Source organism: Mirounga leonina, unplaced genomic scaffold (genome assembly GCF_011800145.1).
Source record: "Mirounga leonina isolate KUSES-001 unplaced genomic scaffold, KU_Mleo_1.0 Mir_268, whole genome shotgun sequence".
NCBI classification, from domain to species: domain Eukaryota; kingdom Metazoa; phylum Chordata; class Mammalia; order Carnivora; family Phocidae; genus Mirounga; species Mirounga leonina.
In genome coordinates this window covers 9,736,708-9,752,959 of record NW_023270649.1, presented here as the reverse complement: position 1 = coordinate 9,752,959, position 16,252 = coordinate 9,736,708, and the positions used below count along the sequence as shown (strand labels likewise).

At 41.6% G+C, this 16,252-nt stretch overlaps 1 protein-coding gene across 1 annotated transcript; it reads left to right on the top strand.

Annotated features, from left to right (window-relative positions):
- The first annotated feature begins 14,755 nt into the window (after nt 1–14,755).
- Nucleotides 14,756–15,687, top strand: LOC118026655 (ER membrane protein complex subunit 2-like). Its single transcript, XM_035029619.1, is given in 2 exon segments — nt 14,756–15,466; nt 15,469–15,687. Coding segments are annotated over 2 exon segments (879 nt in total). The 5' UTR covers nt 14,756–14,772; the 3' UTR covers nt 15,654–15,687.
- Nucleotides 15,688–16,252: the final 565 nt, after the last annotated feature.

Below are 16,252 nucleotides of genomic sequence, written 5' to 3'. Positions count from 1 at the left end.
AATGCAAATTCTTCTCAAGCTCACATGGAACATTCACCAAGTTAGATTACAATATGGGCCATAAACACACCTTAATTTAAGAGAATAGAAGCCATACAATATATGTTCTCAGATCACAGTGGACTTTAACTAGAAATCAACAACAGACAGCTGGAAAATCCCCAAATGTTTGGAGATTAAACAACACACTTCTAAATACATGTGTTAAAGAATTACCAAGAGAAATTTTTAAAAAATTTTAAAGATTTATTTATTTTAGAGAGAGAGTGCGTATGAGTGGGGGGAAGGGGCAGAAAGAGAGGGAGAGGGACAAGCAGACTCTGCACTGAGCAGGGAGCCAGACACAGAGCTTGATCCCAGGATCCCAAGATCATGACCTGAGCCAAAACCAAGAGTCTGATGCTCAATCGACTGAGCCACCCAGGTACCCCAAAATTTTAAAATATTTTGAACTAAATGAAAATGAAAATACAACTTATCAAAATATGGGAGATGCAACAAAAGCAGTGCTTAGAGAGAAATGTATAACATTGAATGAATATATTAGGAAAAAAAGATCTAAAATCCGTATTCTAAGTTTCCACTATAGGAAACTCGAGAAAGAAGAGCAATATAAACCTAAAGCAAGCACAAGAAAAGAAACAGTAGAAATTGCGACAGAAATCAATGAACTTGAAAACAGGAAAACAATTTAAAAATACCCACAAAACCAGAAGTTGTTTCTTTGAAAAAAAAAAATCAATAAAATTGATAACCCTTAGCCAGGCTAATCAAGACAAAAAGAGAGAGAAGATACAAATTAGTAATAAAAGAAATGAAAGAGGGGCCATCCCTACTGATCCCGTGGACTAATATTAAAAAAAGATAATGAAGGAATATCATGAACAACGCTATGCCCATGAATTTGATAACATAGATGAAATGGAATGATTCCTTGGAAGACACAATCTCTCAAAATTTGCCCAAGAAGAAATAGGTCACTGAATTGCCAAAAACTGGAAGTGACCAAGATATTTTTCAAGAGGTGAGTGGATAAATAAAATTTAGCACATCCTGACAATGGAATATTACTCACTGATTACAAAGTGAGCTGTCAAGCCGTGAAAAGACACGGAGGAGTCTTAAATGCACATTGCTAAATGAAAAGATCCAATCTGAAAATGCTACATACTGTAGGATTCCAACTATGACATTCCAGAAAAGGCAACCCTATAGTCAGTCGAAAGATCGGTGATTGTCAGGGGCTCCATGTGGGAGGCACGGGGTGACAGGGGAAGTGTAAGCAGGCGAAATGCGGAAATTGCAGGGCAATGAAACTATTTTATATGACACTGTAACAGTGGATAGGTGATATTATGCATTTGTCAAAACCCATAGAATGTACAACACGAAGAGTGAACCCTGATGTAAATGAGGGACTTTAGTTAATAATAATGTGTCAATATTGGTTCACTAATTGTTGACAAATGTACCACAGCAACACAAGATGTTAATAAGAGGGGAACTGCATGTGGGTGAGGGAGAAAGGGGTGGGGGATATGCGGGAACTCTCTGTACTATTGGCTCAATTTTCTTATAAACCTAAAATTAAATTCTAAAAAATAAAAGTCTATAAATTAAACAAAGAAAATAAAAGAAAAAGCCTGCCAATTTCAGACTCTGTCCAAGCCTACCCCTAGTCATAGGAGTCAAAGCCACCAGCTCTATTTTTCCCACTTGGTGTATTTCATCAGCCGTCCTTATCTCCCCGGAATCACAGGAAGGGGAGTGGGCTGTGGCTATCTATTCTAGAGTCCCCTTGCCTCTTGTTATTTCCTCCCCCCATCCCATGACAGGCAGCTGTGCTTTTTCTTTTGCATTCAATATTGGCCACCACTGTCCCTCCCTCTGTCCACTGCAGACATTACTCAACAATTATGGCCCTCTCTTTCACTAAGTTTGAACATAGTTTTGCATCATCATCAACACCACTTTCAATGAGTTGGGGTTTGGCACAATAGATGATTACAATTTTCTCTGTCTGAACTAGGTGTTTGCAATTTATTCCATAGATGAGATGAAGCTGCCTCAAGGTTCTCCTTGGACCTTGATATATTTTGGGGGGCAAATGACCAATAGTTGCTTTTATGAAAAAGGTTTTTTGCTCCTAACCCACTTCATAAAAATGGGATTTTAATGAATAATAATTAATATTTCCTTCTTACAAACTTGTTCGTACTGAAAGTTCTCAAAACTCTGGAAAATATGAACTTTTCTCTAGTTTTACAGCATAGAGCGGCGGTTGACAAACTTTTCTTGTAAAGAGTCAGATCCTAAATACATCTGGCTTTGCAGACCTCTGTTGCAACCATGCGATTCTGCCATTCCTGCAGCAGGACCCGTGGACACGGTGCAAACAAATGGGTGTGTTGGTGTTCAAAAAAAACTTTATTGAAAAAACAGGTGACAGGAGACCATAGTTTGCTAATCCCTGGTATCAGGAGACTCCAGCCATGCAATTTAAAAAATACTGGAGGGCGCCTGGGTGGTTCAGTAGGTTAAGGGTCTGCCTTCAGCTCAGGTCATGATCCCAGGGTCTTGGGATCGAGTCCCATTTCAGGCTCCCTGCTCAGCGAGGAATCTGCTTCTCCCTCTGTCCCTCACCTCCACTCATGCTGTCTCTCTCGTAAAAATAGATCTTAAATCTTAAAAAAATAAAAATAAAGAGTATTGGATTTGGAGTCAAAAGACGTACTTTCAAGCCTCTGGCAAGTAAGTCGATTCAGTTGAGCTTTCTAATTACAAATCAGAATATGCCCTTCCTCATAAGATTTAATTTGTAAAAATACCCTATAAGCTGTAATGCAAGACATCCACGGAAATACGGGACACACGTGTAGAAAGGTGTTGTAGCCGAGGTGTTGAGGGCTCTGCTCATATCTTCCCAGCACTCAGAGTTCTAGTACATTCCAGTGGTATCCACTGGCCAGTGTCTGTGCTTCTACAACTGAGGACTTCTGCTTGAGCCCAGAGCCAGTCTGGTGGGAAGTGAGGGAAAGCTAGCATCTCTGGGAGCAACCCTCAGTCAATAACAGATGGGGAGCTGGAGGAAAAGTCACCCGAATAACTTGCTTCTCAGTAGGGAGCACTCTGAGACATGTTCTACGGTGTTTCCCAAAGCTCACCTACCAATCTAGCCTCAATTGTCCCTCAACCATGACCTGCTCTCTGGTGTGCCATCCATCAGCATCCTTCCCCGCCCTGCCTCGCTCCCCTTAGGTGTGCTTGCTGGGCTCACCTCTGGAACAGGATCCCTGGCTCAGAGCTGGCTCTCCTAGGATAAGCCAAACTAAAGTAGTTGCTGAAGAGAAAGCTTTCATCGAAGCCACATGTCCGTGGTGAATAGAGTCCAGACTAAGATGGATGGTGATAGAAGGTGTGAATATAAAATGAGAAGATGGATGGAAGCAGGCTGGGAAAAGATAAAGCACTCCACAAATATAAGAGGACAGCATTAGTATTATGGGTGTCGTGAGCATCAGAGCTGGGAGATTGCTCTCGAAACCCTGCCAGCTCACAGCTATCTATAATGATGGAGGCAAGCAGAGGTATGAATAATGTAGAACAGTAGATGATTGAAAACCTAGTAACACACAGTTTCGAAGAACATTATGTGAAATTTAAACTGTATTTTTAAATATTTTCTTATAAATTTATAAAAATACAATAGTTTGGAGAGTAACATAATATCTGCATATGCACTAGCTGGAATGGAAAAGTGGTAACATTTTGCAGTTATTTGTTTTAGGTCTCCTTTTAAAAATAAGCAAAGCATTGCAGATACGGTTGACTTTTCTTTTGTACTCCTCGCCTGTCCTAATTCCCTCCCTCTTTTCCCAGTGGTGACCATACTTGTTAAACTGGTGTGTACTCTTCATATTCATGGTTTTGTACTTTTACTCCATATGCATGTTTCTAAAAGCAATACACATTATAAGGCTTTGTGGTTTTAAGATTTACGTAAATAGTATTACACCAGGCAAGCATTCTGCAACTTTCTGTGTTCACTCAGCACCATTACTAAGAGCAATTCATGGTGCCACATATCAGTTGGGTTCACTCACTTATCTTTGAGGAGACCCTCCCTTTATTCTGATAGGAACCATTTGAGAGACTTTTAATAAAATAAACTGGTGGTTCTCAACTGGGGGCAACTGTGCACCCCCAAGTGAAATTTGGCCATGTCTGGAGATATTTTGGGTTGTCACGATTGGAGGTGAGGTGCTGCTGGCCTCTAGTGAGTAGCAGCCAGGGGTGTGGCTAAACTTCCTTCAATACACAGGATAGCCCCACGACAAAGAATTATCCAGTCCAAAACATCAACAGTGCTGAGGTTGACAAACCTTGATATAGATGAAAGCTAAGCACTCAACATTCTTGAAGAATTTCTGGATATGGGGAAATAACCCAAAGGAAGGACCCTTCAAGCTGAGACAGCACATGTTCTGCTTGGTGGATCACATTAGAAAGTGTATTACATTAGAAAGTATTTTCTTCTTGAATGTGGATTTTAGACTGTTTTATGCCTAAAAATTAATGCTTATTTTTGGGGAATTGTGTGTACGTGCATGTGTATTGTGCATGTGTGAATATTATGCCAAGAGTGGGGGAGGGGGATCCACAGACTCCATCTCTGTTCCTCATTTTTTTAAAAAGATTTTATTTATTTATTTGAGAGAGACTGAGAGACATCAAGAGGGAGAGGGAGAAGCTGACTGGCTGCTGAGCAGAGAGCCTGACACGGGGCCCGATCCCAGGGCCCTGAGATCATGACCTGAACCGAAGACAGACGCTTAACCGACTGAGCCACCCAGGCGCCCTCTATTCCTCATTTTGATAGAAAAATATAACAAGGAACTCAACTAGATATGAGTTAGCAAAAACTAACCATGCTGTAAGGTCCTACTCATGGTGTTAAAAAATAATTTTTTTAAATCATGACTCTCATACAGATATAAAAATGAATGTGTATTAAAGATCTTATTTAACTCATTAATGAGGAAAATGCTAAGGTATTACAGCCAGTTCAAAGGAGAATCCAAAGAACAGACACAGTCATTGCAATATTGTGATTTACAATAAATATATATTTGGTCTTTGTCTGTTTCTGGCACAGAGCTCCAAAAACCCTGGGAATGTTCTAAGTGATCAGAGCTATAAAGGTGTCTTGATATTCGTTAACAACCCCTTTCAAGCACACCTAAGTTTACGTTAATGAGGTGACTCTTGGACAGCATCTACAAGGGGAGAGGGGTGGTTGCCAGAGGAACCAACCAAGTGATTGGAGTGTTGGAACTTTTGGTCCCACCTGCCTGACCTCCTGGCCGGCAGAGGGGCTAGAGGTTGACTCAATCACCAATGTTCAATGATCTAATCAATCAAGCCTATGTAATGAAGCTCCATAGAAGAACAAAAAAGGCTGGAATTCAGAGAGATTCTGAATTGGTGAACAATGGAGATTGGGTAGAGTAGCACCTGGAGAGGGCATGGAAGCTCTGTGCCCTTTCTCCACGCCTTGCCCTCTGCATCTCTTCACCTGGCTATGCCTTTTATAATTGACCAGTGATCTAGTAAGTAAAATATTTCTGTGAGCTGGTTTTTGTAACCTGCTCTAGCAAATTAATTGAATCCAAGGACAAGGTCTTTCGAACGACCAATCTATGCTTGGTCAGAAGCATAGGTGACAACCTGGACTTGCCATTGGTGTCTGAGGTTGGGAAGGGGGTCAGTCTTGTATGACAGAGCCCTTAACCTGTGGGATCTGACGCTATCTCTCCATAGATAGGGTCAAAATTACGTTGAATTGTAGGACACCAGTTGGTGTTAGAGAATTGTTTAGGGCTGTAAAGAAACCCCCCCCCCCAACGTTACACACATCAGAATTGGAATCAAAATCATTAGTTGGTGATCATAAGTGGAATCAGTGCAGAATATTAGTTATAGGTGAGGAATAGTGAAATGAATAAGCCCATTGAGACGGAACTGGTTTCTTCCACAGAAGAGAGAAGTCCATTGAACCTCTAGCCCTCTATCAGACAGGACATAATTTGATGTCTATAAACAAGTATTTTGCATTGCTGTCAGTTATCAACAATTTGCAGAGTTGTAAAACAGCTCCCATGAATTGGATAACCCAGAGAGGTGTCCTATACTCTAGAAAATTCAGTTTCCCACTGAAGAACAAATTTTTCTCCCAAATGTGGTAATTTTAAGACTGCATAAGGCAGTCTTCAGAAAATACACTGCCTCACTTCATCTAAAACTAATGATGTAATGTATGGGGATTAACATAAGAATAAAAAAAAAAAGATATTTTGAAAAGAAAAAAAAAAAAAGAAAATACACTGCCTACTATTATAATTATCTTGCTTAAGCTATGAAGCCCAGATCCAACCCTAGAGTGGGTATAGGCTTTCTACCCCCTCCCTGCCCCCTCACCCCTGCCAAAGGGAATGGGTATTCTCCTTGTCAGTCATTCTGAGAGACAACTCCAGGGCAGGAAAATATAGCTAGACTAGGGCTTGAGAAAGTCTGGAGGATTTCTTCTTTCTCTAAGTTGGCAGGCAATGGGACCTGAACTCCAAGCTAGGGCAACACCCGGAGTTGCTGATTTCTCTTTGAGTCGTCTGCCTGCCACGTGAGGGACTGCTGAGAATTAGGCAAGTCTTCAGTGTTTAAGTTTGGACTTGTCATCTCTAAAGATAGCTACTTTTCCTGGATGTTGTAAGCTATTCTCCGTTTTAAGTTTCCTTTTCCTGGAGCCTTCGAGACATGGCTTTTTATTTTTTAATTTTTTTTTAAAGATTTTATTTATTTGACAGCGAGATAGAGAGCACAAGTAGGCAGAGAGGCAGACAGAGGGAGAAGGAGAAGCAGACTCCCCACCAAGCAGGGAGCCCAACGTGGGGCTCGATCCCAGGACCCTGGGATCATGACCTGAGCCAAAGGCAGCCACTTAACTGACTGAGCCACCCAGGCACCCCTATTTTTTAATTTTTAAAATTTATTTATTTTTAAAGGTTTATTCATTTATTTTTAGAGAGAGAAGGAGGGGAGGGTCACAGGGAGGGGGAGAGAAGCATACTCGACTCAGGGCTCAATCTCACCACCCAGAGATCATGCCATGAACTGAAATCAAGAGTAGGATGCTTAACCAACCAAGCCATCCAGGTGTCCCTGACGTGGCTTTTTAAAAGTACAGTTTCATCACAGTTTAGATATGAGGAATTTGGAGAAGGACTAACCTTGCTTTGAGACCACAGCAGGGGTAGATCAATTACGGTCACCAAGGGAGGACAGCAGTGCCCAGCAGCATTACTGTCCAGAAGAAAGACCAAGAGGCAGGGATAAAAGATGGTGACCACTCCGGGGTACTTATGAGGCATTATGCTGGGGACCTCAGAAATAGCTGAAAAAACAGTTTGAGGAGGGTCAGTTTCCAGCAGTTTTGCTGACTTGAGCTCATGACACGCTTTGGGTGTGAGACAGAAGTGTGACTTAATATTGTTGTTGCAGACTGATAAAGCCTGAGACTTGGGTTAACAATTGTTGGCACATTTTATAAAATCATGAAAGATAGAAAATAACAATGATAAAGACGATAGGCTAAAAATACGCCATTCTTCAGCTGTAAAGTTTGAGCGCTGATTTGGTTTGGAAAAGTAAGCACAGGGCGCCTGGGTGGCTCAGTCGTTAAGTGTCTGCCTTCGGCTCAGGTCATGATCCCAGGGTCCTGGGATCGAGCCCCGCATTGGGCTCCCTGCTCGGCGGGAAGCCTGCTTCTCCCTCTCCCACTCCCCCTGCTTGTGTTCCCTCTCTCACTGTGTCTCTCTCTGTCAAATAAATAAATAAAATCTTAAAAAAAAAAAAGTAAGCACGGCATCAATATTTAATAGCAATGAGACTGAATTTACAGTGAGAAGAATTCAAGAGCATGGTGATTCAGGTCCTCAGAGGGCTTAATCACCGACAAATGTGAATTACTGGACTTAAGACATCTACCTCAGACTTTATAACATAAGCCAGTTCCAGGGAGTGCATGATTAGGTGCCTTAGAGTTTGGTGCAACGTATTCAGATATAGTCAATTTTCTTTCATGAGAATTCACTTTGTTGACTAATTTATTTAGTAAGAATTAGTAATATTTTAAGCCTAAGTTTTATACTGCCCAGCCTAAACGTCAAGGACTGAGAGATATGTCATTAGCATTCAAATAGAATTTGCACCGGAGAGGCAGTGTGCCCAGTGGAAAGGTCCGGAATTTTGGTCTCAAATTTTAGCCCTGCCACTTCCTAGCTGCAAAATCTTGAGCAATTTGAAACTCACTGGGTTTTTATCTAATCATATGGTAAATTGAGGGGTCTGACCAGACGATCCCTAAGGATTCTAGCTTAAAGACTATGATTCTATAAAGAAATCATTGCCTTCTTCCAATTTTGCATATGGCAGCAAAACTGATAATAATAACATGGAAAGGGAAAAGCCAAAGAAGCAAGATGGTACCTCTTACTACTAAAATAGCTAAATATATTAAAATTAAAATAATAATGGGGCGCCTGGGTGGCTCAGTCATTGGGCATCTGCCTTCAGCTCAGGTCATGATCCCAGGGTCCTGGGATCAAGTCCCACATCAGGCTCTCTGCTCGGCGGGAAGCCTGCTTCTCCCTCTCCCACTCCCCCTGCTTGTGTTCCCTCTCTCACTGTCTCTCTCTCTGTCAATTAAATAAATAAATAAGTAAAAATCTTTTTTTTTAATTAAAATAATAATGAGGAAACAATCTGCATCTATTTAGACTACAAAAAGTCAACAGAAAAGTCAAATCTCATATGCTGGCAAAGCTGTAGGAAAACAGTAACACACATATATTCCAGATGTTATTGGTAAAATCTTTTTAGAGGACATTTTGATACACGTATCAAGTATCATAATCTGTTTTGACGCAGTAAACCCTCTACTCTGATTTCTATATTATAGAATTATTGTATTTCTCCATTTCTAAAATAGTATCAATTTTTAAGATGCAACATCAGTTTAATTGAGGAAATATGAAAATTCAAAAGGAGAAAAATCCATATGTATGAAGATATTTACAGCAGAGTTATTCATAATTTAAAAAAAAACAGCATTTGCAGCCAATAACAAGGAAATGGTTAAATAAAGTATATATATTATGTATAAATAAAATGGGATGGTATATGGTTAAAAATTTTATGATAAAAATGTAAAACCAAGAGAAAGTGTTTCTAAAATGATGTTATATAATGTATAAAATTTATAAGTGTATAAAATATATACAGCTTGATGGATGTTAGAAACAATATGACCATATGGATAAAATTTTGAAAGAACTCCAAACAAATGAAGATCATCATGCTGTGGTCATATTGGAATTACGTACGTACTTTAAATGCCCCCCATGTATTTTTAAAGCACTTTAATCCCAAATAAAAGATTCTGCAAACATTCTTATTGTGATAGCCAATTCTCTTTCTTGGGTCCAGTTTTTTACCCAACTTGGTGGAGTGGGTAATTTAGATATTGAGCTGGGCGGCCAGGAAGTAGGCACGCTGTGATTTTCGGTAATGACATGTAATGTGTTTACATAATCACTTCCTTCATGAGTAAAGGGTGTAATTATGCAGCCATCGAGGGGCAGAGCCAATAAAGCAATCACTCTCATCTCTACCCAAGAACCCTGCCTAGGCTTGCAGGAACTAAATATTTTTGAGGGAGGGAACGGGCTGGTAAGAATTCAGCTCCTCATCATGGGGAATAAACCTCAGCATCTCAGGGATGCTGGTACTTCTCTTTCCTCACAGGGGCTACGGCTCTGCCAGAATCCCAATTTCAGTATAGCTTAACCAGACTTTCCTGTTCAAAACAGCGACAGCCCCGGGGTGCCCAGCTGGCTCAGTTGGTAGAGCACCTGGCTCTTGATCTCGGGGTCATAAGTTGGAGCCCCACGTTGGGGATAGAGATCACTTAAAAATAAAGCCTTAAAAAAACAAACAAACAAACAGTGACAGCCCTGAAGAATTTACATTTTGTTATATTATGGCGTGGGATAGAAGTGGGCACATTAATCCCTGAGTTTACACATGTGATCTACCTATGAAAACTCAAACTATGAAAACCCCATACCCAAATGGGTAAGATATTTGTCTTTCAGGATCAGAAGTTACCTACCAGGGCGCCTGGGTGGCTCAGTCTGTTGGGTGTCCGCCTTCGGCTCAGGTCATGATCCTGGGGTCCTGGGATCGAGCTCCGCATCGGGCTCCCTGCTCCTCGAGAAGCCTGCTTCTCCCTCTCACACTCCCCTTGCTTGTGTTCCCTCTCTTGCTGTCTCTCTCTGTCAAATAAATAAATAAAATCTTTAAAAAAATAAAATATTTTTAGAGAAACAAAATGGGTGAAAAGTTGAATTTTGAAAAACATTTTTGTGCTTTTAAACCATATTTACAATAATTATTCAGACTTTCTTCTTTAATTGATTTTTCCCACTCACCATCAGGACTAATACATGCACTTCTACTTTACAAGTTTTTTTTTTTTTTAATTTTTTTTTTTAAAGATTTTATTTATTTATTTGAGAGAGAGAGAATGAGAGAGAGCACATGAGAGGGGGGAGGGTCGGAGGGAGAAGCAGACTCCCTGCAGAGCAGGGAGCCCGATGCGGGACTCGATCCAGGGACTCTAGGATCATGACCTGAGCCGAAGGCAGTCGCTTAACCAACTGAGCCACCCAGGCGCCCTCCACTTTACAAGTTTTTATCTTGATTAAACAGTCATTTATAGAGTACATCTGTGAGTGAATTTTCTTAGGGTGGAATCTTTTTTTTGTTAAGATTAAAAAATTTTTTTTAAGATTTATTTATTTATTTGAGAGAGAGAGAAAGAGACAGACAAGGCATGGGGGGGCAGAGGGAGAGGGATACAGAAACTCAAGCAGACTCTATGCTGAGTACAGAGCCCTATGTGGGGCTCAAACTCGCAACCCTGAGGTCAGGGTTGGGTGGGGGCCGGGAGTGCCAACCAAATTCCTTTGGATATGGAACGTTAGTTTGCTTCTGATACATGTGACCACTAGTGGTCCGCCTCCAGCCGCATCTGGGCTGGCAGTGGGTTCCTGCAGGTGCATGGTACGAAGCCGGCATCCACCCACAGTGAGCCCCGAACTCCGGTCGCAGAGTGGCCAGATGTTGTGCATGTAGTCAAGCGCAGGAAGTGGCACGAGGACCCAGCCCGAGTCGTCTGGTGAGGCACTACCAGCAGCCGCACCTCAGTAATGCTTTTTAATAGGAATTCTCCCCTCCCGCAATCCAAGACCCTATCCCGGATCACACATTACATTTTACTGTCCTGTCTTTTTTTGTCACCTTTACTCTGGGGGACTTCTTGCCTTATTTGGTTTTTGATGGCATTGACATTGTTGAAGAATACAGGGCAGCTGTGTTGTAATGCGGCCGGCACGCAGGGGTGCAAGACCACCTGGCTGAGGGGTCCCAAACAGACCAGATCTGGCCACTTGCCGCTGACAAAATCCAAAGGCAGTGGTGGTGAATGAAATGAGAAAGGGATTTATTCAGTGAGACCAACACCAGTGAAGAGAGCGGACTAGCATCTCAGAGACTATCTCCAAAGTGCCAGCCGGACATGCATCCAATCCAGGCTGATAAGAGGAAAATGTGGGGCAAAGGTGGGTGGGTACATGCAGGTGGGCAGCGAAGGGCAAAGCCATCATGGTCTTGGGGTCAATCACAGGCGGGGTCTCACTGGCTCGGGGTGGTCCTTGTTGCTTGAGGGGGTAGTTTCAATCTCCATCAGGGGATGCTTTGCCCTCAGGGTCTTCTGCCTGAGCCAAGAGACAAGCTGGAAAGAACCCAACTAGAAAGTTCGAGGTCAACGTGGAGGCAGCTGAAGTCTTGTTTCAGTAACGTGTTGGGGGGGTGTTTGATGTTTTCTCACGATTACAATCAGGTTATGAACTTCTGGCAGGAGAATTTTGTAAGTGATGTTGTGTCCTTGTCAACATATTCTACCAGGAGACATCATTTTGGTGCTGACTAATCAACAGGTTCAAGCGGTGTCTTCCGCGCTTCTCCACTGTAAAGGTACCTTTTTCCCATTTGCAATTAGTATGAACTATTACATTTTGAGACTGTAAGCCACAGTGTACTTTTTGAGTTCTTGCTCAACCTCAATATTCCACAGGCACCTTTATTACCACACGTCAAGAACCAACCTCTTTGGCTTCACCCTCTGTACTCGGCTTCTCTTTCCAAATTTCCTCCCTCCGCTAGTAATGTCATCATCCTCCCAGACTTCCCAGCGAGAAATCTCAGGCATCTTTAACTTCTGTTTCTCCTTTCCACCTGAAGGGAAGGAAGCATTCTTCTCTACTCTTCAAGGTCTTCCAACGGGACTAAGAATTAAACTGACATAAGATAGATTAACAGGAGAAAAAAATCCCAGTTTTTTTACATGTTTACAGTCATGAAATTGAGACCCAAGAGAATGACCAAGGCAGGGAGTTTTTAGACTTTGTAGACAAAGAGACAATTAATCTATGAGGAATTGACAGGGCAAAGAGAGTGGAATTTGGGAGCTTCAATTAGTAAGGAATTCTAGACAGAATTTGGACTGGGGTAGTAAATTACTAAAAAGTAACAAGGGTTGTGTAGAGGATGCTTTTAGGTAGCAGGCTTGAGCAATGGGATGTAGAGCAAGGCCAAAGGGCCCACAGGGACCACCGAGCTACACACAAACAGGCCCATCAGTTGACTCATCTCAAAATCTCCCTAAGTTCTAGTGGACCAGCGGGTTACTTGCAACTGAGTACAGGTACCAAAAAAGGAAAATTCCATATATTCCCAGACCTCCTTCCCTTCCCCCTTTATTTATTTATTTTTTTAAGATTTTATTTATTTGAGAGAGAGAGAATGAGAGACAGAGAGCATGAGAGAAAGGAGGGTCAGAGGGAGAAGCAGACTCCTTGCTGAGCAGGGAGCCCAATGTGGGACTCGATCCTGGGACTCCAGGATCATGACCTGAGCCGAAGGCAGTCGCTTAACCAACTGAGCCACCCAGGCGCCCCCCTTCCCCCTTTAAATACAGCCCCCAACACTGCCTCCTGGCAGACAGTGTCCCCTCTGCTGTCCTGCCTGCTGTTCTCTTGCAGTGTATCCAATAAACTTCTAGCTCCTTTGTTCTGCTTCAGGTGAATTCTTTCACTGCCTGTACCACCGGCTTCCACCCAACTGGGTTGCCCCATGTTTAGGGACCCCCATCTGATCAAGAGAGACACCACAGGTCATTTATACAGCCTTCTGGGCTCAAAATTTCCCATCTCTGGTGATCAGGATGTCTCTTTCCTGCCTGCCCCAGGAAGGGTACTTGTCATATGGGAGAGTTATTTCCTGCTTTCGGGAGGACAGAGGAGAGTCTGAGAGTCCTTCTGTGCAGGCTGCCCCTTAAGTCGCTTTTATTTACAATAATCAATATGCCAAAGTGGCACATTTGAGGGCAGCCTGCCCTGGGCCCCTATACACCCAAACAGCCAACGAGTCCTGATTCCATCTCAGAAACATCTCCCAAATCAAGTGCCACCTCTACTCCAATACTCCAACAGCCTCCTAACTGGCCTCGGTGCTTCCGGAATACCATCTCTATTCTAGGCCATCCTCCATGCTCTGCCAGAATGATTTCCCCTAAACTTGACATGATAGGATCACTCACTGCTCTGCTGAATGTCTATCCTCTATTACTGTCTATCTGTTGACCTCTCTTTGTATACAGAAAGTAAATGTTCAGGATGTACAGAATATCATCCAAGATTGCATAACTTGACCCCAGTCTAGCTCCTCAAACCCCTGTTTCTGCACTCCCCACTTTTCCCCTGAACACCAGCCAAAATGAACTCCTCATTCCCCACAGGTTTCACATCATTCAAAATCTCACGTCTTGGTCCCTGGTAGTCTCTCAACTTGCGATGCCTTTCCTTCATTTATCCTTATACTCTTGCCCAACCTTTCCAGATTTCTATCAGACTCTTGTCTTTGATGATTTTCTCAGCTCCTTCTTCACAGGAATTAGCTGCCCTCTGCCCAGACCTCTAAGCTCCTCGATTACCAAGACTGTTGCTCACTCGGTGTTGTGCCCCAAGCGCTTAGACCATTGGCAGTCAGTGCTTCATGAACATTCGCTGAGGGAGAGAAGGCACAGTGCAGCCGACCACACACCTCAAGTTGTCTGACAGAGTGTGACACTGAATGGAAAGCTGGGCATAGCACTGCATGGACATTTCATATATTTGTGTCCTAGAAACAAGAATTTAATACATCCAATCTCATCGGCACGAGAGTTTCCATTTCCGCATGTACTGACGTATGTTGAGAGAATTTCGAGCAGAGCCTAAGTTGTATCTTAGTTGTAAAATGGAAATGTCACTGAAATATTGCATCATGTCTTGGGGACCTGAGAAAGTTACTATTCCCAAGATTGCTTAATTCACCGTGAGTTAGTTTAGTTATTAAACTTTGTCACTCATTGTTAAAACATTAACTAGAATAATGCATCTTAATTGAGGGGGTCTTTTTTTGGGGGGGGTTCGGTTTTTTTTGTTTTTACCTTCCATGTTCAGGAAAAAGAAAGGATGTTATGACCGACTAACAAAATTATTATCAGAGATTTATTTCTAAAAGCATCTTTCAGCCCTGCCTCCAGGTTCTGAGAAGATGGCGAAGGTCTCAGAGCTTTACGATGTCACTTGGGAAGAAATGCGAGATAAAATGAGAAAATGGAGAGAAGAAAACTCACGAAACAGTGAGCAAATTGTGGAAGTTGGAGAGGAATTAATGAATGAATATGCTTCTAAGCTTGGAGATGATATTTGGATCATATATGAGCAAGTGATGATTGCAGCCCTAGACTATGGTCGAGATGACTTGGCATTGTTTTGTCTTCAGGAGTTAAGAAGACCGTTCCCTGGCAGTCACAGAGTCAAGAGACTAACTGGCATGAGATTTGAAGCCATGGAAAGATATGATGATGCTATACAACTATATGATAGAATTTTACAAGAAGATCCAACTAACACTGCTGCAAGAAAGCGTAAGATTGCCATTCGAAAAGCCCAGGGGAAAAATGTGGAGGCCATTCGGGAACTGAATGAGTATCTGGAACAATTTGTTGGGGACCAAGAAGCTTGGCATGAACTTGCAGAACTTTATATCAATGAACATGACTATGCTAAAGCAGCCTTTTCTTTAGAGGAGCTAATGATGACTAATCCACACAACCACTTACACTGTCAGCAGTGTGCTGAAGTTAAATATACCCAAGGTGGACTTGAAAACCTCGAACTTTCAAGAAAGTATTTTGCTCAGGCACTGAAACTGAACAACAGAAATATGAGAGCTTTGTTTGGGCTTTACATATTGCTTCTAATCCAAAAGCAAGTGCAAAAACAAAAAAGGACAACATGAAATATGCTAGTTGAGCAGCTAGTCAAATAAACAGAGCTTATCAGTTTGCAGGTCGAAGTAAGAAGGAAACCAAATACTCTCTTAAGGCAGTGGAAGACATGTTGGAAACACTGCAGATCACCCAGTCTTAAGGTTTCAAACTCTTTCACGTTACATTTCACAACTGCACAACTGAACTTACAGGCCTGTGATTTATTTACTAAATGCCTAGTGCTATTTATATACTAATTTTTTGTTAAGAGGGCAATTGTAAAGAATATTTATATAAACCTAAAAATGCCTTTTATTGCTAAGCAGGAAGATGGAGAAAGTCCACGGAAGAGAGATTTAACAAGATTCATATTGATTGTACATCATTCTCTTCATATTACACATATATAGCTTCTTTTAAACCACAACCTGATGTAGAAATCCCATAAATAAATCATGTGATTTATTAAACTTGCATTTGAAGATTAAAAAATAAATAAATAAATAAATAAATAAATAAATAAATAAATAAAAGCATCTTTCAGGTAACATAATGTGTCAGTGTGGAGTGTTCTCCAATAGTAGACAATGAAAATATATTACCGTTATTAGGGAGAAACATAACACTTTATTTTTAAATGCACAGTATAAATCTTTACTATTTAAGGTAAAACTATGCTACAACATATACATCTCAAATCTCAGTGGCTTAGAAAAACTGGAGATTTATTTCTTTTTCATGCAAGGTCCAAAAGGGGTG